The 26,809-nt window shown below is 38.4% G+C and overlaps 1 protein-coding gene across 7 annotated transcripts in view; it reads right to left on the bottom strand.

Moving 5' to 3' along the window:
* The window catches only part of TMEM182 (transmembrane protein 182), a 98,233-nt gene that overhangs the window by 16,645 nt on the left and 54,779 nt on the right, over nucleotides 1–26,809 (bottom strand). For 4 of the 7 annotated variants that reach the window (XM_003734687.6, XM_017964113.4, XM_002757462.7 and 1 more), the window contains 2 exons: nucleotides 20,546–20,683; nucleotides 1,183–4,089 (listed from right to left, as the gene is read on the bottom strand). In XM_003734687.6, the coding sequence (XP_003734735.1) occupies nucleotides 3,869–4,089; nucleotides 20,546–20,683 (359 nt within the window). In that variant the 3' untranslated portion in view covers nucleotides 1,183–3,868. Of the gene's footprint in view, nucleotides 1–1,182; nucleotides 4,090–20,545; nucleotides 20,684–26,809 lie in introns of those variants that run through there. The other 3 variants (XM_017964114.4, XM_017964112.4, XM_035271806.3) reach the window with 2 other exon arrangements.

Genomic DNA, 26,809 nt, shown 5'->3' with positions numbered 1-26,809 from the left:
TGATATATCATATGATTCCTTACATCTAGACGTGGATCATTTATAAAGTCCAGTGGTCCAACTGCCCCTTCAATTTTTCAGTCAGAGCCGAACCCTATGGTTGGGGGGATGATCTTTCAAAAGGCTGAGTGGGCCTCTTAATGCATCTCCACTCTCATTCCAGACTTGTGTCTCTGATGTATCCCACTCTCACAGGACACATGCCACTCTCACAGGCTAGTCCAGGTTGTCTCACTGATCTGAAGGTGAAGCCCCTAATGCTTGCTCTGGAGAGTTAGTTCAGAAAGTCTAATCTGTAACTTGATGCCTGCCTTCCCTCCCTCCCTCCCTCCCCCCTTCTCCCTCCTTCCTTCCTTCCTTCCTTCCTTCCTTCCTTCTTTTCTTCTTTCTTTCTTTTCTTTTCTATCTTTTTTCTTTCTTTCCTATCTTCTTTGCTAACCACATCAATTGTCCCTTTGCTTACTTTATGCTTATTATAATATGAAAGATACTATTTCCCCATCTTCCCTGGTTTTTAATGTATCTAAGGTATTGTCAGCCTACATTCTTATTGGAATTTCTCCATCAACCCTTGGTCATCACAGAGGAAATGTCTCCATGTATTTAACTCCTCCGGACAATCAGTAAACATTTGGTTTTCTATTTTATCTCATTTATGAGTTTTCATTTCTGGTGGAGTCCCACAAAAATAAAATCTGGTTTTGATTTAGCTCATCTTATATTTTCTTCAGTGTAACCCCGTTGTCACTGGACTTTCTCACAATTCCACCCACCTTCAGCCTTATATCCAGCTAATTTTACTGGTATCCCATATTTGCCTAACACCTCTGACATTCTAAGTCTCTTTGTAAGTCCAATGTGGTTACTTTTAAGAAAATAAAAATCAAATTATGTGTTGAACTGAATAAACCACCATCCATTGAGTGAAACAGTTAAAGTGGCACTCAGGGAAACATAACAATAATAGATTGCTGTTCCCCAAAGAAAACTGATTTTTAAAATTTGCTTAGATCCAATATGTTGATTTATACCATCCAATTTATCTCTTTCTACCCAAACTTATAATATACTTGAATACTTACATTCACACAAATATATACACACATGCACCCATATATACTGATGATAGATAAATTAATAGATAGATGAATAATTACCAACACTGACACTTCCTCCAAGATATTTCTTTACAATTCCATTTAATCTTCAAATTTAATAAATATATTTTATAGATTAGTAATAAAATGACCAAATCACCACTAACAACACACTTGATAGTACCTTTTATAGAAAGCCCTACCATCAACCCCCAAACTGCATGTGATTATTAAACTTCTCTGCATAGTCTCTCCAGCCAGTTCCAATGTATGTGCAATCATCCACCTAAGTGAATTAAACCAGTTGAACAAATACAATATGGAGAAATGATAGCTTTAACCAAGACCAAAAGCTAACTCACTGCCCTTTTTATTCACTCTTCCTAAAATCATAACTGAAAAGATATCTTATTTGTTAAATTGAAATTTTATAATGCAAAATTAACACTTTTCACAAAGATTCTAACACAGTTTAAAGCCTTCTAAAAATTAATAAATACAACCAATAGAGAAACAAACATAACATGGAAATTTGGCAACACAATATCCCAAATCAGATATAAGGTTGCTACAATAATGTACTATATATCGCTGCTATTTTTAAGTATATTTCACTCGTTGACATAGCAATCACAACTCACCTTCATTTCTTTGGAGGACTGCCGGTAAATTGATCAAGAAATGTGCTTGAAATTTATTTGATTGATGCATTACAACTATAAAATACTTCTAAAGTGCGAATCTGTGTAAAAGTGTCATACATATCAGCTATTCAGCCAATTGTCATATGAAAAATATATGGTAGCCACATAAGTGCACTATAAAGTGAGGATAACCATCTGAAATTTATAAATATTCAAGCCTTTGCTGAAAGCAGCTTGTATGTGAAAGTTAAATGGCATACAGTACACCACCAGAAAAAGGCTCCATTCCAAAGTTCTACAAAAAAGAATTGTATTTACAGATGACATGAACTAATCAGATACATCCAGCATCGTCTGGAAAACTTAATGGCATGCCATAACTTAATATCACAGTCAATATGCATAACAGACCTCATAATTATTATTCTAATAACCAAGCCAAAAGCAAAGAAGTAAATGAAGCAATATAAAAATGAAACAGTGAAAGACAAAGGAAAATACCACAAAAACATATATAATATCATTGAAATGACTTGAGAAACCAGTTAGACCCCTGGAGCTTTATTATTACTATTATTATTATTTATCATTATTATTGGCAAGTCCTGTCATGAAAATGCCCTCATGATTCAGACCTTTGCAATTTTTCCAAAGCTGCTTCCCATTGGAATAAGTCTCAATGGAAAAACACAAGATGTATACAGAAGACTGGGATCACCTCTCCTGCAGCATGGGAAGAGCTGACGACAAGCAGCAGTTCCTCCATCCCAGAGCATCTTCTAGGTGGTGACTCCTTTGCCTGTGGGTCATGCCTCTCTGTCCTTACAATGGCTACAGAATGAAACACTGCACCTCCAACAAAGCTTGCACACCCTGCGGAGCTCCCCTGGGATGGAGGCTTCCAGAATGCAAATAAGAGCTAGGCATCTCAGATGGATTTGATTTCAATCAACGTTAGTGCCAAATGAACATCTTTGGTATGCAAAATGTCTATGCTACTGAATAATACAGAATTATCTTTCCCCACAAAAACTTTCTTCTAGGAGGTTAAAGGAAATAGTCAATCTGTAATGTTAATACACCTATTGTAAAAATGAAGAAATTGAGGGACAATAATTAAAGGAATCAAATGATCAGAAGAACTGGAACCCATAACATCGTGGGAAAAGTTAATATTTTATGGTCTTTAATGAAGCAAGGCTATTATAATCCTCATATGGAAGTATGTTGAGAGTTTGTAGCTAAAGAATATTAAAGTCACATTTTACCAATAAATTTTCACATGCTGAACATGTTAGCAATATAATTTTTAAATGGGAATTTTAAAATATAAAATAGAATTATGGGCCAAGCTGAAATGCTTGGTTTTTACATATTTTAAACAATATTACATTATACAATTAACTCACTTTATGTTCATAAAAATTCAATCTACATTATACATAATTTGATATGCAGATTTGCTACTTTTAAATATAGTTTAAAGTTTATGTAAGCATGCACAATTAAGTGAATAAGACGAGGTAAGCAAACCACTGTTGGTGAGAAACAAGATAAGTATATGCTCTCAGTCTTGTTGTTGCTGTGGCCTATTTTAATTGGTGAGTGCATGGCTCCCACTAATCACTGCCGTCTATTTTTAAATTCATTTGCTCACAAGAGCCAGTGAATATGTATGCTGATATTATATGTGGAGAAGAAATGAAAAAAAAAATTATCTGACAACCTTGCTCATTCTTAATTATGCTCCAAGGCCTTTTTTAAAAGTAGCAGAAGGGAATGCCAAGGAGGCTTTAAGCCAAATCTATCTAGATTTGCCCTATGTCATGGTATTAAGCTATTATCAGGCCTTTGCAACCTGCATGAACTCTAACATGTTCAAAGAAAGGGAGATCTGTTTACCTCTTCCCTAAAGAACTAGGAGGTCCTTGATAGCACTCAGACAGGACGAAGACTTGTTGGTGTCTGGAGAGATTCTAGGACCTTCTTATTGAAGAAAGTCATTAGTAAAATGATGAATTTGAGTAGCAACAACGAATTTTATGCTGGGATCACTGAAACAAAATGGAAAAGAAAGTACTCTCTGTCTTAAAATCTCTCAAGAAAATACTTGTGACAACAGTTGATTTAGTGATGTATCTGAATATGCCGTCCAACAACTAGAAATAGTAATCCAGCTAGCAAAGAAAAAAATATCCCAGCTGGGGCCAGGAAAAATGACCAGCCATACAGAACAGAAGGGGTGAAATCCAGGCAGTCCTTCATTTTCATGTTTCGGTAGCTTTCCATGTCAGCCACTGCCTGGACCCAGATGACATACAGAATCACCACCAATGAAAACAGGATGCCTGGGAAGGATGAAACAAGACTGTTAGCCTTTCGGAAGATGTTTTCTCAAGAACACTACCTAAAGCAATCACTGACTGGATGACAAGCTCCCGCAAATATATTTCTAGCAAAATCAAATACTCTATGTCAGACCTTTTATTATGTACTTTATAGATATTTCTTTTGTCTTTCATCTTCAAAGCATTGAGGGGAGGGCTAGAGTAGCCTAAGAACAGCAACTACTGACAGGTATTTATTGAGTGCTTCCTGTCTGCCAGGAACTGTAATAAGTGCTTGTGAACATTAGTGAAAATCTCAGTACTTGTAGAATTCATATTCTAACTTTTTATTGATTGTACACTTGGTTTAGGATGAGCACTGCACTATATTATGTCTTTCAATATGTAGAATAAGCTGCTGAAATAGGTACTCTTATCACCTGGTTTTAGATATACACAGGCACAGCCAGTGGCTTTCAGTGCTGATTTTCAACCCAGGCCTTTCTGACTCTTGTTACACTATTATAACCCAGGTAACTAATGCTGCAATTAAATATGGTTATAAAAATAGAAACCAAAGTAAACACCAGACAAGAACAGAGATGAAAACACTGAACATACACAAAAGAATATATGTGATTCTTCAGAATCTAAATAGATATATACACTAAAGATTTACTGCAACATAAAGAAAACATTGTCTCGAATAATGAGGAAGGAGGATTGATGATAAAAGATTCTGTAGAATATAAAATCATGGATTAGAGATCAACAGCCATATTAATCAAATGAAAAAAAGAAAGAGAAGAAGGGAAGGAAGGAAAGGAGGGAGGGAGGGAAAGTAAAGAAAGAACAAATGCCTAACCACTAACTAGAAGGCAAAATTCCAATTTAGCAACAATTATAATGCAACTGTACCCAGTTTCAAACATTGTTGGAATTAGATAAAGTAGTGCAGTGTTGGACCCTTGACCTTAATAAGTGACACAAAAGATTTGTGAATCCCGAAACTTGAGAATACCACTAAGCATGTCCTTTCCATGTAACTGTTCCCATAATTACCAGAAGGGAACAATGCCACTGCACTGAGCAGCAGGCTCTAGGGTCCTGAGCAGACTCACCAGAAAGCAACAGGCTCCACATACAAACCACACACACAACCTGATGGATTCAAATTTATCCTAAAGCAAAATCTACTTGAGAGCACTTGCTATTTGTCCAAAATTTCAATCCAAACATGCCAAGGATCTATTACACTCATTGAATTAATGAGCTCAACTGTTAGGTATAAAATCTCCATAGTCTAATTGCTGGAATGTCTGAAAGGTAAATGCAAGTCTGAGACTAGGAGCAGAGACTGAGGCATGTTGGCAGAGAGCAGCTTTTAAGAGCCCAGTCATCAATTACATCTCTCACGTTAATTGTGGTCCTACAGCATTTAAGATTCCCTCTCTCTCCTGGGCCATCAATTTCATAAAGAATCTTGAAAAGTAAACACAAAAGAAAAAGGGCTCATAAATACACTGTGGTGTGTTAGTATTACAGCTTAAACTTCCTTGTAATCGTGATACAAGCTACAGAGGAAGGAGGAATCAAATAAGTGCTTCACAAATAAGAAGCACCCTTCACACTGTGGTCTGTAATGTAAATGCAAATATTGGCTCGCACAGTAGAGCAATGTAGCTACGGAGAAACAACTAATCACAGGGAAATAGTAAAGCTATAGCCTGCAAGCAAACTCCTTACAACGCCATACCTCAGATTTTGACAACAATATGGCAATTCCATGTGTTGTCTAGCAACTCTGTGCATTTCAATACATTTTCCAGCAAATATATAGACAATGTTCTCTGTTGATGTAAAGGTTTGGCTTAGACATTTGCATAATATCATTTGCCTTATGCAAACACCTTGCAAAACTTTGTATTATTTGTTGATATGGTTTTTATCTTCGTTGCATCATGTGAATCTCTTGTGCTTTCAGATATTTTAATGGAAAAAGAAAACTGCCTTTGTGAAAAAGCAGTAGCCTTAAATAGATGTTTTCAAAAATTGAAAAATTCATCACAGATTTTTGAGTATTAGGAAAACGTATTGCAGGTAATCAGGTAGATGATTTTTAATAAGAAAGAATTAATTTATATTTAAATATTGCCATTATTGGAAGAGGAATTCCATCCTGAAAGAATAAAGAATAGTCATTTTTATCACTATAATCTTTAACTTGTTCACTAATTGAAGATACTGTCCATTTAATTTGTATCAGATCAGTTTATGATTATATCTCACCCATGAGGTAAGCTAGTGTGTGTGTGCGTGTGTGTGTGTGTAGACACACAGAGAGAGACACACACACAGACAACGAGAAGGAGTTTACACCAAAGGCCAATGGTTTAGTGGATATGGAAGCCAGAATTTAATATGGTGGCCTCCAGGAGACATGTGGTCAAGAGAGGAAACAGAAGAAGGATACTGTATTCAGGTAAACTGATCAAATAAATGAATGGGTTAAGGCCAGTGGGAGCCATGTATCTCACTGTGAGGAGATAGAGTTACAAATTAGCAAAGGAGGAAAGCTAGAATAAGCTCTACAGTGATTAGAATTTGATTAGAATTGGATATATCAGTGTGACTTTATGTTTTTTCTTAGAGAGATAATACAGAAATAAATATAGAAGTAATACATAAAACATGTACAGTGTGTGTGCATGTTTTAAAATACACATGTTTATATACCTACATATATTTTGTGGTTCTGTTCCTTGAGAGCATCTGGCAGAAACAATAACCCAGTCCCATGGAGCATACTAAGTGTCCAGATTTTGACTCCTAAATACCATGAAACAGGCCTCTCCAATAAATTGTTGAATCCAGGCTGGGGCATAAAATATAAGATATACCTGGAAAATGCTGTTACGCCAGAAAGTAAAGATGTGCTCAAAGAATGACAGGGGTGTTTTGAAAGCTAGCTTGATGGGGCTTTCCATAGCTCAAACTGAGACAATCTGATCACCAAATGTATAATGATAGTGGTACATTATTTCTCATTGAATAAAATAGGAAACCACAGTGATATAAATAAATGAGCAAAGAAATAAATAGGGAGAAGAGAAGCTTTTCTTTACAATAGATAACTAACTTATTAGTGTAGAAGGATGACAGAATTAGAAATCACCATTTGACAATCATTTAAAAATAATTAATTCAATGGTTAGGAAGAATTAATATCGTGAAAATGGCTATACTGCCCAAATTTACAGAATTAACGCTATCCCCATCAAGCTACCATTGACTTTCTTCACAGAACTGGAAAAAACCACCATGAACTTCATATGGAACCAAAAGAGAGCCCGCATAGCCAAGTCAATTCTAAGCAAAAAGAACACAGCGGGGGGCATCACACTACCGGATTTCAAACTATACTACAGGGCTACAGTAATCAAAACAGCATGGTACTGGTACCAAAACAGAGATATAGACCAATGGAACAAAACAGAGGCACCAGAGGCAACACAACATATCTACAACTATACAATCTTTGATAAACCTGACAAAAACAAGCAAGGGGGAAAGGATTCCCTATTTAACAAATGGTGTTGGGAAAACTGGCTAGCCATGTGCAGAAAGCAGAAACTGGACCCCTTCCTGACACCTTACACTAAAATTAACTCCAGATGGATTAAAGACTTAAACATAAGACCTGGCACCATAAAAACCCTAGAAGGAAATCTAGGCAAAACTATCCAGGACATAGGAGTAGGCAAGGACTTTATGAACAAAACACCAAAAGCATTGGCAACAAAAGCCAAAATAGACAAATGGGACCTAATGAAACTCCACAGCTTCTGCACGGCAAAAGAAACAGTCACTAGAGTGGATCGGCAACCAACAGAATGGGAAAAAATTTTCGCAGTCTACCCATCTGACAAAGGGCTGATATCCAGAATTTACAAACAACTCAAGCAGATTTACAGGAAAAAAACAAACAAGCCCATTCAAAAGTGGGCAAAGGATATGAACAGATACTTTACGAAAGAAGACATATATGAGGCCAACAATCATATGAAAAAATGCTCATCGTCACTGGTCATCAGAGAGATGCAAATCAAAACCACATTGAGATACCATCTCACGCCAGTTAGAATGGCGATCATTAAAAAATCTGGAGACAACAGATGCTGGAGAGGATGTGGAGAAAAAGGAACACTTTTACACTGTTGGTGGGAGTGTAAATTAGTTCAACCATTGTGGAAGACAGTGTGGCGATTCCTCAAGGCCTTAGAAATAGAAATTCCATTTGACCCAGCAATCCCATTACTGGGTATATATCCAAAAGACTATAAATCGTTCTACTATAAGGACACATGTACACGAATGTTCATTGCAGCACTGTTTACAATAGCAAAGACCTGGAATCAACCCAAATGCCCATTGATAATAGACTGGATTGGAAAAATGTGGCACATATACACCATGGAATATTATGCAGCAATCAGAAATGATGAGTTCGTGTCGTTTGTAGGGACATGGATGAATCTGGAAAACATCACCCTCAGCAAACTGACACAAGAACAGAAAATGAAACACCGCATATTCTCACTCATAGGTGGGTGATGAAAAATGAGAACACATGGACACAGGGAGGGGAGTACTAAACACTGGGGTCTATTGGGGGGAAAAGGGGAGGGCCAGTGGGAGGGGGAGGTGGGGAGGGATAGCCTGGGGAGAAATGCCAAATGTGGGTGAAGGGGAGAAGAAAAGCAAAGCACACTGCCATGTGTGTACCTACGCAACTGTCTTGCATGCTCTGCTCATGTACCCCAAAACCTATAATCCAATAAAAAATTAAAAAAAATATATATATAGGCAAACTATCAAACTGCTTTATTTTTCTCTCCTGCTATTCTCACTGCATCCCATCAGGTGACGTGTGACATCAATTTGTCATGTCACTTATGAAGCTAACTTTGTTTACTTGAATAAGGCAATATTTATTGGGTTTTGTAGTATGAAGTTACTATTTTGTCATTCAAAATTAGTAAGTATTTTATTGGAAGAGACTTTGAACTTATGTAAATGAAAACTTTTTTTCCTTTAAAAGATAGGCAAATTATCAAACTGCTTAATTCTTTTCTAGAAGTACCTATACTGTTATATGTCATTTTTTTAAAAACCAGTGTTTTGGAGTTACTCGAAAATGATAAACTTGATCTTTAACTGCTTATGTGTAACTCAACTGCCTTTAAATGGGCTTTCACAACTTGAATCATGAGCATTTATAGGTTGCTTGGGGAAGAATCATAAATTCAAGATGATTCAAGGCCTCTTTTAGTCATACTTCCACAAAAATGCAGTGGCAACTCATTTCAGTTTTCCATGGGCATAAGAAAGGCCATAGAACAGCATAGTCAGAACATGCACTATGAAGTTAAGGTGGAAAGTAAACTAGAATCAGTAAACAAAATGGACATTTTTCTACGTAAAGGCTGCACACCTCCAAAAGGTAGGGCAATATTTAGCAAGGGTATCTACATAGAATTAGAAAGTAAACATCATAAAATGTTAGAGATGATAGCATCAGCTACCTCACTGTGGCTATTTTCAACAGAGGATGGAAATGAGGTTTGCAGCACTCATCTGTCTACGAAGATCAAATGTTGAGCCTGTGGAATAACTCAGGCTGAACCCTGAGAGCAGGAGTCTCACCGGTTAGGCTGAAGACATTCCAAAACATTCTGCAACAGGGAAAATGTTCCCAGGAAGCAGTGGAAGACTAGGTTACTTCTCTAGGTGGAGCTGGCTGGAAGGCAGCGAGGCATGTTTGTGCTAACTATAGAATCAAGGAAAAAATCTGGGGCCGGTCTAAGTGTGCTAAGGATAGCAGCATTCATGAAAGAGTGAATTTAGAGCAGACATATCCAGAAGGAAGAACAAAAAAGAAAGTTGATAAGTTATGTATTTACTATCATTTTTGAAGAAGAAACAAAGCAATTCATCAAGGGAGAAACAGGGAGTGCCTCCTGCAGATCTGCACAGGGACAGTGAATAGCATGACTGACAATATCCCCACAAAGGGCTTTTACAAAAATACATAAGTCATCTTTATATAAACATTTCTTAAATCAGCTTATACCTAGTGGTTGAATATAGTAAATTAAACTGCCATAGTCTGAAGGTTTTTCTAATCGGTAAAAATATTCCAGTTTCATTGTTTCTCTTTCTCGTTCTTTTAATTGACATATACTTTATGTAAAGTAAAATGTACAGATTTCAACTGTATGCTTTGATAGGTTTTGACAAACGTAAACATCAATGTAACCTCAGCCAATACAAAATAGAATGTACTCATCACTCAGAAAGGCTCTTCATGCCTCTTCTCTCTCCTACCCAAAGCATCTATCACTATAGCTTAATTTTGCCCTTAGAACGTCATTATAAGTGGAATCCTAACAGTATGCAGTTCTTTTGTTTGGGAATGTGTTTACTAACATAATGCCTGAGAATGCATTCATGTTCTTCAGATGTGTTCACAGTTCGCTCCTTTTCACTGCTGAGCAGTATTCCATTGTATGAGTGTACCACAATTTGTTTATCTGTTTATCCACTGATAAACATTTGGATTGTTCTGACTATTATGAATTAAGCTACTGTGAATATATTGTTTAGTGATGTTCTAACTCATACATGAAGCTTTGATAACATTTCCTTAGACAAATATTTAAGAAAAATATGGTAATAAAATTTTTGTATGGAGCACAATCTTACACCAACCTGATAAAATGGCACTGGGTCTTATTCTACGACAGGCACCTGCTGAAGCTTCCTCCCTTTTCCTCCACCCCTGAGAAGCCCTGCTGAATCCAACTGAGAACACGGTTCTTAATAGAGCACTACCCTTATTAGGACACTGCCCTGTCTTCCTCAAACATCAATTCCTCAGCAAAACTTTTAACGGTAATTCCACAGTGCTCACTGAGCCATTCAGCTTTCTAAGAGCCTACAGCACAGGGTTCATTTTGTGACTGGTTGTTTTCCATTTTTCCATTCTTTAAAAAAAAAAACACTTTTATTATGTATTATTTGAAATTTACAAAAATGACATATACATAAAGGTCATGAAGCTTAATTATAAAAGCAACACCTATGAACTGGTCCCCAATCTAGGCAACAGAACATAACCCATCCTTGCAGCATTACTTCTGGGATTCCTTTGGAAAGAAACTTGCCCCTGTAATATTTAAGGAGCATCTATAGATGCTTTAATTTAGGAGGTAAAAAATTACAACCAAGGAGTAAGAGCTGGACTCTTAAGAAGCTGGCTGTGTGAAAGCAGGCGGCTGATTAATCGCTTAGGATGGAATCTCAGAGCTCCTTCATGCTATGAATGCCTTCAGGGTCCATTAGGACAATTTGACTTCAGCCCTGCATTCATAAAAGACTCCCAATTAGCCTTTGCATAATATCTATAAATTATGTTATATAGTCATTCATTTATGTATGAATTGTAAAAGCATAGAGCATTAAATATAAACACTAACAATGCTACAATATTTGCAAACTTGTTTTCATATGTATTAACTTTAACAATGAGGAACCTTAGAAATTACAGTATTTGAGGGCTTTCTCAACTTCCATGAAGCCCTCTATGTCTTGCTAACGGATGAAATATGAGGATTTTTGCTGGGTAACTGCCTATCACAGATACATTCCAGAGTCCACAATGTACTTTTAACTTTCTCCATATTACATACTGGGAAAAGGAAACTTTGCCACTTCTGCATTACTAAAGAGTAAGTTTTGTCATAATACTGTAATGTAATTTCAAAGTAATCTCATAAATATTATTGCATTCATTAAAATGTTTACACAGTTTTTCTGAGAAAAGCTGGAAGTTACATAAGATGATTTAAAATTGTTTTTGTAAAAATTAGTTTGCTCTTCTGTACATTAGTATGCTATTGTTTTCTCAATAAAATTATGCTTTTAATAAAAATTAAAACTAATAAAATTATGCTTCAGATTATAGAACAACTAATGTATAATCATCCACATTATCTCCAGTCTTCATTTTCTCAGACTTGTTTTCCATTTTTTTCTCCAATTTTCTGAGACAGCCTTAATTCCTTCTGTCATTACAATATCATGATTATATCTTTCTGATTTCCAAACACTCTGCACACACTTCATCATTCTACTTTCCAAATACATTAATTCCCTCTTCCCTTTCATTTTCTGGAATCATAATTTGATTTAGTCAACAATATATATAATGCTGATTGGGTTTCTCAAACACTTATGACTTTCTTAGATTGGCATAATAATATTTATCATTAAACATCCTTCATACCCAGTACTCTGTACTCTACTGAGAAACAATTATTGACAGAGAATGATCATAGGGGTTTATCTATTTCTACAAGTAATTAGGGGTTGAATCCGAAAAGCAGAATTTCATCTAATGCCAACGCAGTATTTATTCACAAGAACTGAGTTTCAGGAAGTAGGATGCGGTTGAGGACACACTCCTGGATTCTGGCTATCCTGGTTCAAATCCTGCCTCAAAGGTTCACACTTTTCACTTTATTGAGTAATAAAGATGTCCACTTCATTGAGTAACCTTGAGCAACTTTTGTACTGCTCTGTTTCTTCCTTGGTAAAATAGAAAGGATTCAAGTGCCTCCCTCAGAAAGCAGTCATGAGGACTTAATGGAGGAAAAGCGCTGAACACAGACAGTGCCTGGAACATGACAAACACCTAATAAGCACTGGCTAATTTTGTTATTATCATTATTATTATTAAGCTTTGGCATGAGCTCCTGCTAATAGTTAGCAAATGTTACTCTCTGAAATCTTCTAAAGCATCAGAGATTCTCATGTGACTGGGCTATTTCAGGACAGGCCAAGAGGCAAAACAATAAACGCGCTGCAATACCTTCCAGTCCTGAGATTTCAGAGGAATAAAGGAATGATGACCTCCCATGCATCTCCCGGCATCTTTCTGGAACTCTCCACGAGGTGGCACCAGTCACTCCACAGTCCCATGACAAAACATTTTGCCAAGAACAGAAGGTGAATCCAGGCTCAAGCTCGTTGGCACTGCGGACCATTTCTTTAAGTGTCCAGTCAAGCCAACAGCCTGCCTCTGCCCACCGGCCCTTCGCGTCTAGGAAGTAAAAATTCTTTCCAGGACAGATTCTTAGCCTAGATCAAGCACATTAGGCTTCTCTTTCCATACATGAAAATGTAAAGAAAACAAAAGGCTCAGAAAAAATATATAAAATTTCAAACTGACACAAGTACAGAAAATGAAATACCGCATGTTCTCATAGGCGGGTGTTGAACAATGAGAACACATGGACACAGGGAACGGAGCACTACACACTGGGGTCTGTTGAGGGGAATAGGGGAGGGACAGTTGGGGGTAGGGAGTTGGGGAGAGATAGCATGGGGAGAAACACCAGGTATAGGTGAAGGGGAGGAAGGCAGCAAATCACACTGCCATCTGTGTACCTATGCAACTATCTTGCATGTTCTTCACATGTACCCCAAAACCTAAAATGCAGTTTAAAAAAATTTAGTGGAAAAAAAACAAACAATATTTTTTGGCCACTCACTACTAGTTAGTTCTGAGCAAAGTCACTATTTGGGAGATAGGATGGTTTACAATGAAAGGAAATCTTTGCAAAGACATTAAATCCCTTAGTACTGAATAAATAGTAGATAGTAATGAGACACATATTTTGAAAAAGAAGAATAAAGCTTAGGGAAACTCAGTATGCCTTTCCGCTGTGACAAAATCTAATTCGAGACCAGAGACTGTATGGGTTTTGTTTTTGTTTTTGTTTTTTTTTAGAGACAGGGTCTCCCTCTGTCAGACTGGAGTACAGTGGTTTGGTCACAGCTCACTGCAGCCTCAAACTCCTGGACTCAAGCAATTCCCCTGCATCAGCCTCCCAAGTAGCTGGGACTGCAGGTCTACCCCCACACTTGGTTCAGAGACACTATTGATAGCCTAGAAATAATCTCAACGCTTTGCACGTCTGAAAACCTTCTTTCAGGATAAAGATTAATTATGCCTCATTATAATATGTCATATAAGTAAAAAGCATTCATTTGCCAGCCCTGTTACTTTACTTCTTAGAAGAACAGCACATTTTTTAAAGAGGAATGATAGGAGTATGGGGAAGCATTTATTCAACTGAAGTTTAAGGTTGTTCAGAAAACCTCCCCAAAGGTACTCCAGAACTGGCAATTTATCCGGGCAGGAGTCAGACTGTGATCCAAAATATCTCCAACAAGGACACGCCCAACAAGCCAGGTTGAGTGGACATTTGCAGGGAAGCAATGGCTCTCTCCAGAGAAATGGCTCTGTGTCTCCTCCCTTCACATTCTCATTCCCAATCACGGCCTTCATCTGACTAAGATGTTCCAGACTCAAGGAGCAGGGTTTGGATTTGATTTCCTCATTTTCTCCCTTATGAGTGCTCCATTTAAAATGGATTCTAGTAGCCTGTTACACATATTTCTACTGAAGAGCAATGTGGGGAAAATAAACTTGCAAGGAAGAATCAGAGAAAGAAAAGTAATTACATTTAAAATATCTTTGTAAATAAAAGCCTTCATATCTGTTTTCTATATAATATTAAGCAAGTCTGACTAATGCTAGCATTTGACATTTATGTAAAATGTCAGACCAAGGATGTTGGAAAATCTACATTAAAATTTAAAGGAAAGTATTCCCACATTTTAATAGGATCAGTATCTAGATGTCAGATTTTTTTAGACAAATCCCAACTGTGACAATGGCAGGCATAAAGCGAGTCTACAAAGCAGGTACTTTTAGAAATATGAGAGTGACTAGTCTACGCTCCTGCTTAGAAGGCAGATCTAGTGTACCTGGGCCTTTTGATCATCAAAACTGAAGACATCAATTCTACTACAAGAGGTGCATCTGACTGGCATATCAGTAACAAATAGTTTGCATTAACTATTTCTTTTTTCCCACCACCTACCTCCCACACACCAGAACTCTGGATATGTTAAGTTCTGAACTTGGGAAGCTATGTTTTTTATTTTCTCCAGAATGCCAGGAAAAGTCAGAGGAGCTTTAGAAAAGCCACTGTAGCCACTCCTTGGCCAGCCCCTCCCAGGGGGTCCCTTGGGTTTGTCCACAGTAGACAGCTGTTTATAGCCCAGATCTCTCACTGGATGGACGTGGAGATAGCAAGTGTAGACGGCTGGGCTGCGTGTGCCTGCAGTTGTGGACGGAAGGGCTGCCTGTGCCTTCGGGTGTGGATGGAAGAGCTGTGTGTACCTGCGGGTGTAGACACAAGGGCTGTGTGTGCCTGCAGGTGTAGATGGAAGGGTTGTGTGTGCCTGCAGGTGTAGACAGCCTGCCTCCAGGCCATCAGCAGTTCTTCCTAAGCCATCTTGCTCTTACCTTGCCCCACACACTCTGCTCTGATGGCTGCCAATCTTCCTTTACCTGGAGGAAAACATGAGGAGCCTCTGCAAGCCATGTGTTCAGTCTCAGCCAAAGGAAAATGAACACCTAAACTATGTTCCTTCATTTCTGTGAGCTGTTTGTTCTAGAATTAAGGAGAAAATATCTATTGTATTTTGTATCCATCATATCTCTTATTTCAGGTGCAAATAAATGTGGTTTACTAATGGACTATTGCCATAGCTCTTGATCTTTTGTAAAGAATAAAGGAAAACAAATCACAAATCCCACTTCCTTCTAAGTCAGTCTAACCTTCTAGAGATGGGAATTTTCTATTCCCTTTATGCTGATCTTTCCTACATTAGATTGTTTCCATCCCTACACTTATAGAAAGTACTGCCTCCAGAATAGGAGGGACGGGTGAGCTGCAAACAGCTGTGCTTCAGCTTTTTTGCCACACAAGGCAGAGGATTCGCATGATTCTTCCCAACCAGCCCTGCTCATAGCCCTGGTGAGCGGCAATAATTTATGACGCAGCTGTTTGGGGCAAAGAGCTCACCCTGAACTCCCAGAACAGGGCAGAGGAAGCAGGCACATGTAGGAATCAAAACACAACTTGGCCTCTGTGGTGTGGGACTACGGTGCAAGGGTACCCTTTGTATCCATGAGCACAACCTGGACCTGGAATAGGAGCTGCTTGAATCCTTAGACCCTTAAGATGTCTGGGTAGTCTCACCAGCCTGAGAGTCTAACAAGGGATTTAGCCGAGGTTCAGAGCACAGTCTCCTCTACCCAAATAGACTCTGTTTCTACTTCCTGCAGCAAAATTCCGTACACACCCAGTTTGCCATTTAGGAAAAGCCTACTTCATTTATGGCAGAAAAATGTTTCTATCTTGATGTGCTGGTAAGATACTGAATTTTATGGCTGATCTCCCAATGCTAGTGTCCTGAGTGTCCAGGCCACATCCTTACTTATTTCACAGACTTAGATGTCCTTCCTGCTCATGTACAGAAGTTGCTGTGTTGATGTTGCTCAGGGATTATGACTAGTCAGCTCTGTGGTAATTTTCTTAGTATAAGCCAGTGTTTAGAATGCCGTGCCTACCCATCCTAACACTTCCTGCATCTTTTCTATCATATCCAATGCCACAGGAGCAGGAGGAGATGAGTGACAACCCCTTTGTATCTCAGAGTTCTCTGTGAGTCCATACTAAAACAAATGGCAGCAGTTTAGGTCCTGCAGAGCCCTGTGATCACCTGCTGAAAGGCTCAGGGTCAATGTCCTGACAATGACTACAATTTTTCCAGAACTGACTCTCCTGGAAATAGGTGGCCTTGCCTGCCTGAGGAAGTGTCTGCCCAAGTGTAGGGAGAAGCAATAGCCACCTTCCAAGCCTTCTGAGCCTTTCTCTGAGCCTACTGACCCAGCAAGGGGAATACCATGGGCCCCACCCCTCCTACCCCACAGCCCTGATGTCAGCATCCCTGTGCCATGCATGGAATGTCCAAACACAGTGCTGCTGATGCCAAAGAGTCTTCTTATGTGCACACACCCAGCAATGGCCATGGAAAAATTAGCTCTGCCCTTCTCTAAAGCAATCTGCCCCCAAAAAGAGAGTGTCCAATTCTGTTTGTGGCATCAATAAAGTGGTCACTGCAAGCCTGAGTCCAGGCCACACCTGCTCCTAGTTGCAGGCAGAGCCCAGTATGCTGGCCCAGGGCTGGCACGGGAACCTCAGGAGCAAGTGAACAGCCATATTCCATTCCACCTGATAGGGTAGCTCTCCCTGCTCTTGGTAAACAAATGGTCATACACAAACAACATAGAATTGTTCCCTGAAGGAAATTATAATACATGTTAAATGTAAAGTAAGTGGCCTCTGAATCATCTAGTTTCATAACTTTGAAAATGGACTCCCTTAATACCCTGGACACCTCAGAACTCCTCAGGGCTTTTGCATGAAGTCCTGAGCAAGGAAATGCTTCACCCCTTACCATATGCAACACAAAGTTCATTTAAAAAGATCCGATATGTAAAATTATTATGTGTCAATTAAAAATAACAAAAGAAAAAAGAAAAAGAAAAGCCACTAGTTACAGGTGTATGCATATACGAGTATACTACATGCTTTATCTTCCTACACAGTTCTCAGCCAAACATAATTCTTCACATATATTGCTTTCTTGCACAAATTGCAAAATAAAAAATGACCAACAATTTTTTTCAAAGCTACTAAACACACACACACACACACACACACACACACACACACAGTCCAATAGGACCAAAACCAGGATCAAGGCAGTTCTGAATTTAAAACAATCATAATGCCCATAATACATTATTACTAAATTATGATTATTACAAGTTCCCTCTATTGACAAACTGAGGTTACAAAAGAAAAGCAAGGAAAAAGAAGAAACAAATACTTACACGTGTAAACAGAGCAGGTTTATTTCTGGGAAGACCGCAGAAAAATATGTACCCTCAATAGAACTACTGGAAGGGGTAAAATGTAGTTTGGGTGAGGAAAACACATTTGGCCAAGAAGATGCTCAGTTTTAAGGAATATAAGGATACTGGATTTGGTCCTGTGGAATTATGAATTAATTCAAGCAGAGGGATAAATTATGAGATCTAAGTGAAAAAAGCCAGAAACAAAAGTCCACCTATTGTGTGATTTCATTCAAAGGAAATAACGCAGAATAGACAAACCCATAGAGATAAAAGGCAAACCCATAGAGATAAAAAAGTAGATTAGAGGTTTCTTAGAGCTGGCCAGGAGAGGAGGAGAGGAGAGAATGAGGTTTCTCTGTGAAGTGATTTCTGAAATCAGATACTGGTGATTCTTGCACAACTCTGTGAATATACTAGAATCCTACTATGAATCACACACATCAAAATGGTAGGTTGTATGTGGATTATGTCTCAATAAAAAAGGCTTTTATAATGAAGAGCCCTAATGTGTAAATCCAGTGAAAGAAAACAGTTGAAATAAAAAACAAAAGAAAGAATGATTTAAACAGGACTCTTCTCAAAAAGAGTGAGGTTTTTTCTTTTTTTGAGCTCTTTAAAATGTGGTGCTCAAGAAACAAAACCCCAAAATGAAGCCCCAGCAGCAGCCTCAGAAGCAAAAGCTTTTCTCTGACTTTTTCCTGCCCTCCTGCCTCCTAGTCCTGTTCTCTCCCATGGCTGGCCATAGAAACCACAAAGGTAGCCCTCTTCACAAAGGTGAATCACAGAAATCAGAACTCCTTTCCCCAAAGCCAGCCATGAAACCTGAACACATTATTCTAACTTTCCCTCCACCTTTCTGCGTAAAAACTGGCCACAAAAGAATGACCCGACCTACCTTGTTTACCAATAGCTCCTAAGATCCCTATTTCAGAGAGGGTCCTGTCCCACACCCAGAAGGAAAGCATGTGGCTCAGAGAGACCCAGAAGCTAGACTGACAGCCCTTGTTGGGTTCCCCACTGAGTCTATTAGCATTAGAGTCTACCAGTTTTGCCCAGTCATATTTCTACACAGCTGCCCATCCTTTGTTGAACCTAAGCACAAAAATGGACAATTCTCCTTGTTTCTTTTTGGGTCCTCAAACTGAAAGCTACCATGTATACATGTTAAATAAATGTGTATGCCTTTTCTTCAATTAATCTGGCTTCTGCAAGTGGATTTTTCAGTGAACCTTCTGTTCTTCTTCACCCCTAGAAAACACAGGCTCTATATCTGATCACTGCAGAATTAAGCACCATCTTATGTACAAAGTATTGTGCTACCTGAGCATCGATGAAGTCACACTGGGCAGCATCACGAGCTGTGGTTCTAATGATTAGAAGGACAATAACACTCTCCATTCTGTTCCCTTCTTTCAACTGTCACTATAGTGTCATCTAGGAGCACTCTCTCACTCCGATTTGAAGTTATAATACAGCATAGTATGTACAGTTTGGTCTCAGTCCTATAAAGTTTATCTACTTTTTTAGAATTATCTTTACAAATAATAGCCTTGTGCTTATGTTTCTAAGTTAATGGTCTGGCTTTTACTTCCTAATTAAATGAAAAGGGCTTAAAATTCACAAGACTTACCTCTTCAATTACTTTTCTATTTGTATTGTGATCATTTTAGCAGGAATTAAATTAGTTAGAAACCTGACTAAAATAAATGCAAGCTTCACACAGAAAATAATATATTCAGATAACTCACATGAGCCACAATTAATTAACTAATTTTTTTTGAGACAGTCTCACTGTGTCATCCAGGCTGGAGTTCAATGGCACGATCTTGGCTCACTGCAACCTCTGCCTTCTGAGTTCAAGCGATTCTCTCACCTCAGCCTCCTTAGTAGCTGGGATTATAGGCATGTGCCAGCATGCCCTTCTAATTTTGTATTTTTAGTAGAAACAGGTTTTCACCATATTGACCAAGCTGGTCTCAAACTCCTGACCTCAAGTGATCCACCTGCCTCGGCCTCCCGAAGTGTGGGGATTACAGGTGTGAGCCACCACACCCACATGAACTACAATTAAGAAAATAAATGGTGGTGATGTAGAAAAATATTTTTGTGCCTATGTTAAATAAATCGTACATTTATGTTTGTTATAAATATCATCAGAGACTTATCTTTTGAGGAGCTCAGAAAATAACCACCTATATCATATCCTGTTATGTTACAGAGACATATGTTACAATCCCCATTTACAGATAGAGAACTAATAGAGTAAAAGGTTAATAGTCTCTTACACACCTTGGAGTGGGTTAGTGACAGATTTTTCTCCTCTAAACCTCAGTATTATCCTCTATATAATAATGGGCTTACACTGAGCAGAGACAATCATGATGGTTAAATGTGTCAGCATGTGGAAAATGGAAGTCCCTGGAAAGTGTCTGACATGTAGTGCTCAAGAAGTATTGTATACAAATATTATTGTATTACTGTTACTAGAAGGCTGACACCTGATAAAGAAAAGAAAAACAGAAAGACATGAAGAAAAACTGTGGCTGGAAATCATACCCATTGCACTGTACATACCTGCAGCAATATACGAGCCTCCCCCAACTTTGTAGAGAAAATGGCTGGCAAAGGGAGCTGCACAGATGATCAAAAAGCTTGCGGTGACCACAGCAACTACCCCCAGGAGCATCAGGACTGCCCAGAAACCACGGTAAACTGGAGACCCCAAGAGGAAAAGAGAAAAGAAAGAAAAATACACTTAGATTGTGGACACAGCAGATTGTCACAGAGTCCGTTGCCTTCATCTTTGTTTTTCTTATTTAAGCCATGGCACTGCTAGAGAGAATGCCAGGGATGGGTCTGGACAAACAGGAGATCTTATCAGATGACCTTGGAATGAGTGATGTCCATGCAGGTGACCTTCAATCAACTCCTCCTGCTCAATGTTTATACCACACATATGCATCATATACTATGGGGGCTCATTTTTCCATCAAAACCTTCCACTAAAATGGAAACAGAACTAAGGTTCTGGCTCCTAAAGAGGTCCCCCATATAAGTACCCAGCTGGGTAGCATAGTGGTATTTCACATCACATGTCCAAACACACGTAAAGACATTCACATTATTTACAAACACTGCCTCACATATTCTGCTAGGATACATTTGTACCATAATGATCTCTGAGAAGTTGATAATAGTCACCCCCAAGCCCTCTATGGAAAATAGTTTAAGGCAATAAAAAATGACAGGCAAAACCATAAAAGAAGTTTGTCCAGTTTTGTTTTCCAAGCAAATCTGAGATTATAAATCAGATTTATTTAAGGCCCACCACTTTCTATTAATATTTTTACTTAGAAAGATTCAAAATGATAAGTATAAGAGTCTTTCCATCAAGGACAGGCAAGGCTGATTTCATGGATACAGCTGGTGAGAAATAGACCGTGGGTGTGATGATATATAGTAATCAAACAAAAATGAATTCTAACAATCATTTTTGAGTTGGATAATTACCAATCTTAACCAAATTCATCATTTCCAAAAGGCTTAAACACTAAAATAAATTGTTGTTGGTATAGACGGGGGAACAGTCAGTGAAACATATTAGACAAGGTATAGTCTTTAAAGAAAAAAACAAAATTTGATAAGAAGGCAAAAAAATGCTTTTCCTCAACAAGCCTTCCTGGCAAAGAAGAAATCTGTCAATCAACTGGAGTCTTAGAGGAAAGAGGATGGGAAGATGGAAATTTGAGAAGAGGCGTCATCTCAGTTAAATGGAAAAGGAAGGCTCAGATTTGGATATGAATAACCAAGTCATGAAGACAGAAATACATGACACGCTTTCATTTCCCATGTCAGTGCTGGCCACTTGGCATGGCCTCTAGTGCTGCAGTGGTAGGAAGTATTCTGAGGTTGTATTGAGGCTCAGCAGGGAAGAGGGCAGTGAAGAGATACTGATGTCAACTTTGAGTATGGAAATCAAGAGTTGCAGAGTGTCGACCAAATATTTGCTGTCCTTGTCCCACCTCAGATTATTAGGCAATTGGTGAGTCTCACATTTTACATTTTCACTCACTTCATTTAGAAATAGGTTGAGGTTTTCTTTCATAGGAAAGCTTCTGTGCCAAGTGCTGTGGTATAACCATTAATAAGAAGCAGCAGCTCAGAGAATAAGAAGTCCATTCTATGACTGATCACAACTAAAACTAGGGAAGTTTGACAAGCAACCATATAAGGACCGAAAGTAAATAACAGCAAGTGGAGTGAGAAGGAAAGTCAAGTCTTAACAAAAGATCAAGTTGCAAAGAGTTATCTGATATTCCTGCCTGAAGGCAAGCCAATTGGAGACTGTGTAAAAAGCACAAATAGCAAAAATGTTTAGCTGAATTCATTTCCTAGAAATCTAGAAGAGGCCCCTGAAAGCTAGAGTAAATCCCCATGTTTATGTTTTCTCTTTTTATTCCCTTAGTTCTGCCTCCAAGTCAGCTTTAAATGTAGGTCTGCACTGCTGCCCCAGTGGAGGTGTGGGCATTTAAGATCCCAAATGATGACCCAACTCTCTAGATAGAGGAACCACAGAAAGAAACCTTCATTGTGCAAAGGGGAGGGAGGAATCATGGTTATGTTTTTTTCCCTTTTCTCTTGCTGCTTGTTATGTGTCACAGCTGCATGGAACTGAGACATAGAACAGGAGACCAGAACTCTGAGAATTCAACCTTTCTGGCCAGAGAAAATGGGAAAAGGCATCTGAGGAGCCAGAGGGTGTAAAGAAAATCTCATAAAGAGCTGAAGAAAAGACCCTAAAATTCTGTTTGGACCTACACAAGTACCAAGCACACCCCCAAGTTGCACATGCACAGGAAATGGACCAAGAAGTCTTTGAGGACCAAATTACAGTTTGAAGACTATCCAGGTTCCAGAGCAAGCCCTGAGAGGTGTGTGCCCCAGGATGAGTAGCATAAAGAGCATCACATAGACTTAGAAAACTGAATTTCACAGAAGAAAAGGACACACTGAGTTGGTTGATTGCCTGCTAAAAACAAAAAAGAAAGAAAGAAAGAGAGAAAGAGAGAAAGAGGGAAAGAGAGAGAGAAAGAAAAGAGAGAGAGAGAGAAAGAGTGAGAGAAAAAGAAAGAAAGAGTGAGAAAGAAGGAAAGGAAGGAAGGAAGGGAGGAAGGGAGGAAGGGAAGAAGGGAAGAACAGAGGGAGGGAGGAATTATCAAGAGAATTTTAACAGTGTGCAAAGTGTAACATAAAATTCAAAGTGTCAAGGATACAATATGAAATTATTTGACAGACCAACAATCATGAAAATCTGATCAATTATCAAAGAGGCAGCCAACCCAAAGATGATTTAAATATGTGAATTATCAGACAGACCTGAAAGTAGTTGTTAGAACCATTTTCTATAGACTGAGGTGAATATTCTTGAAATAAATAAATAGAAAATATAAAGTCTATAAAATAAATTTTTAGAATTAGAAAATACAGTATCTGAAATTAAAATCCATGTGATGGACTCAATAACAAAATAGAGATGAGCGAGGACAGAGTAAGTGAACTTGAAAACAAAGAGTTAAGGAACAGAAAGAAAAAGGATTGAAAACAAAATAAATAGAGTTTCAAAGGCTAGTGGAACAATATCATAAGTTCTCACATTCGTGTCACTGGAGTCCTAAAGCAGAGGCCCAAGATATTGGTGAAGAAAAATATTAATAAAAATAATGCCTGAAAACTTTCCAAATGTGATGAAACACAAATTTACAGATATATGATACTCAGCAAACTCCAAGGAGAATAAACTTCAATAAATTAGTCAAGACATAAAATAATAAAATTACCAAAAACCCTAAACAAAGAAAAAGTCTTGAAAACAGCTGGCGGAAAATAATCATGACATAATATATATGGGGAAATAATCCCAAGGCTCTAACTTTCTCATCAAGAATGCTGGAGGCCAAAAGATAGTGGGAAAATATTTTTAAGGTGCTGAAAGAAAAGAGCTTCAACTGAAATTCTGCAGGTAGTGAAAATATCTTATAGAAATAAGGGTAAAATAAAACCATTTGTGAAGAAGGAAAGCATAGAATGTGTTATCAGCAGACCTGTTTTACAAGAAATGCTAAAGAAAGTTCTTCAGGCTAAAGAGAAATGACACCAGAGTGCACGTGAAACTTCAGAAATGAAGGCAGAGCAGCAGAAATGGTTCCTATCCATGTAAATAAAGTAGACTCTATTTCTCTTCTTAGTTTCTCTATAAGATATTTGTTAAATTTTTAGAAATCAGCATAATACAGTAGTAAAGCATAGGTGTTGGAATCAGAGTGACCTGAGTATTTACTACTTTCTTGCAAGGTAACTTTGGACCAGTTACTGAAGCTCCCGGAATTCTCTTCTTCTGTAAAATAGGGATGTTTGTATCCATCCATTAGAACTATTAGAAGAATGATTTACAATGTACGTGAAGTGTGTGGCATATAATAAGAAACCAGTGAAACGCATTTTTTTTTTCTTTTTGAGACAAGTCTTGCTCTGTCATACAGGCTGGAGTGCAGTGGTACAATCATAGCTCACTGTACCCTCAAGTTCCTGGGTTCAAACAATCCTCTCACCTCCTCCACCAAAAGTGCAGGGATTATAGGCATGAGCCACCATCTCTGGCCAGTAGATGGCATTAATTTTGTGGTGGCTTGTATTGCTGTTATTGTCAAGATTGCATATCGCTGCACAGCAGGTGGGCTTGTGTTCAGCAACAGGAACACGTATTCTTTCCCTTAGCTTGTATGGTCAGCCCTCTGTGTCTGGGTTTTGCATCTGTGGATTCAACCAACCATGAATCAAAATATTTAGGAGCCGAGGTGGGTGGATCACAAGGTCAGGACATCGAGACCATTCTGGCCAACATGGTGAAACCACATATCTACTAAAAATAGAAAAATTAGCTGGGCCTGGTGGCGCGTGACTTTACAGTCCTAGCTACTTGGGAGGCTGAGGCAGGAGAATTGCTTGAACCAGGGAGTTGGAGGTTGCAGTAAGCTGAGATCACACCACTGTACTCCAGCCTGGCAACAGAGTGAAACTCTATCTCAAAAAAAAAGAAAAAAAGTTTAGAAAAAACACAATGAAAAATGTCAATACAACAATAAAAATAATACAAATTTTAAAACAACACAGTATAACAACAATTTACCTAGTACTTGCATTATAGTCGATATTGGAGGTAATTTAGAGATTATTTAAAGTATACAGGAGGATGTGCATAGGTTATATACAAATACTATGCCATTTTATACCAGGGACTTTTGTGTTCACATATTTTGATATCCTCAGAGGATGGGTCCAGGAAAAAGTTATCTGTGGATGCTGAGGGAAAAGTGGATGGCTGTGCACTGTTTCTGATGTGTTATTGAGGTTGGGACATCTCTTGAAATGGTAGCTTAGAGTGCAGTAGTCGTGTTTGGGAAAAGTAGGCTAATGATACAGAGAGTTCCATGAAATTCTCATACCATCTCTCATGGGAACATTCTTTGTCCATTTATCTCCTAAAAAGGCAGTGACCATCTTCCATATCATGTGACTCTACTCCTATATACCTAAAATATCAGTAAATAGGAGCAGAACCTGACACAAAGCCGATGCACAGTGACCTCTGACCCATGCCTTCTGAAGAATAGTTTGAAAAGATGAGTTGGAATCATCCCTGTGATCCCCCAGGAACTGGAAAACTAAGAAAGTGAGGTGATAAGCAGCAGAGCAGACACTCACAGGAGGCACTGGTGGCCCAGTTCAGACGAGCCAGGAAAGCCAAGGGCTCAGGAATCCTGAACCACGTCACACAGAGGGCAGGGGAAACAGCAGGAGCCTCAAGGCAGTGGGCAGCGGAGGGGATGTAAGAAAGGGAGGGGACACGCGATGAGGAAGAGGAGAAAACAGAGAGCAAGACAGAAGTGGGGAACAAATGTGTCCCAGAGCTGCTGTCATTCCTGACCACCGAGAGTCCCTGGCATTTCATTTGCTCTAGCAAAGGAGCCCAGCTTTTGATTCTGAATCCCCTGTACAAGGCACGAACAACAGATCGGTATTTAAAGGAAGGGAGGGCCTTGGCTGCCTGGAGAGCTTTGATCACATAGAAATAGCCTCCAAGTCAGATGCCTGAGTGCCGTCACCATGTGCTTTGTTTCCTGCCTATGCTTCTAACATTTAAAAGTGCATAACGTCAAGCATATTACAGAATTTCTTGGAACTTCCTATTTTCTAGCTAATTATATTACATAGTTTTCATATGCACCACACTTCAATTGCAGAATTAAAATCTTCAGTCATAATAAAGAATTGTCTTGTAGAATTGCATAGAGTACATGCACTCTCTAGAATAAAATGGAGCCAGTCAGAATATCTTCAATATAGAGTGAATTAAGTCCATGCATTTGGAAACTGAAACATGACATGGGGCTCCTCTGCTTATAACTGTGTGACTATGATAGACTTCAGTTTTCTAATATGGAAAGAAATATTCTTTTCATAGGTTTATAGTCAGGATTAATTGAGATATGAAAAGTGGTTGCATGCAGTATATTTGCTATGATTATTATTAATTATGACACCTTGTAATAAAATGGTCTTGTCAACAATGTGGCTGATACTAACAAATATCATCCAATCTCACAGATCTAGGGTGAAGGTAGGCTTTAAATTATAAATATATATATATATATATATATATATATATATATATATTAGAACATACACATATGCACATACATGCATATATTAACACTGAAAACTGAGACAGTCCTTAGAGGCTATCAATGTGTATGTGAGTGTGTGTGTATATACACACGT

This window comes from Callithrix jacchus, chromosome 14 (genome assembly GCF_049354715.1).
Source record: "Callithrix jacchus isolate 240 chromosome 14, calJac240_pri, whole genome shotgun sequence".
NCBI lineage: Eukaryota > Metazoa > Chordata > Mammalia > Primates > Cebidae > Callithrix > Callithrix jacchus.
This window is presented reverse-complemented; position numbering and strand designations above follow the sequence as displayed.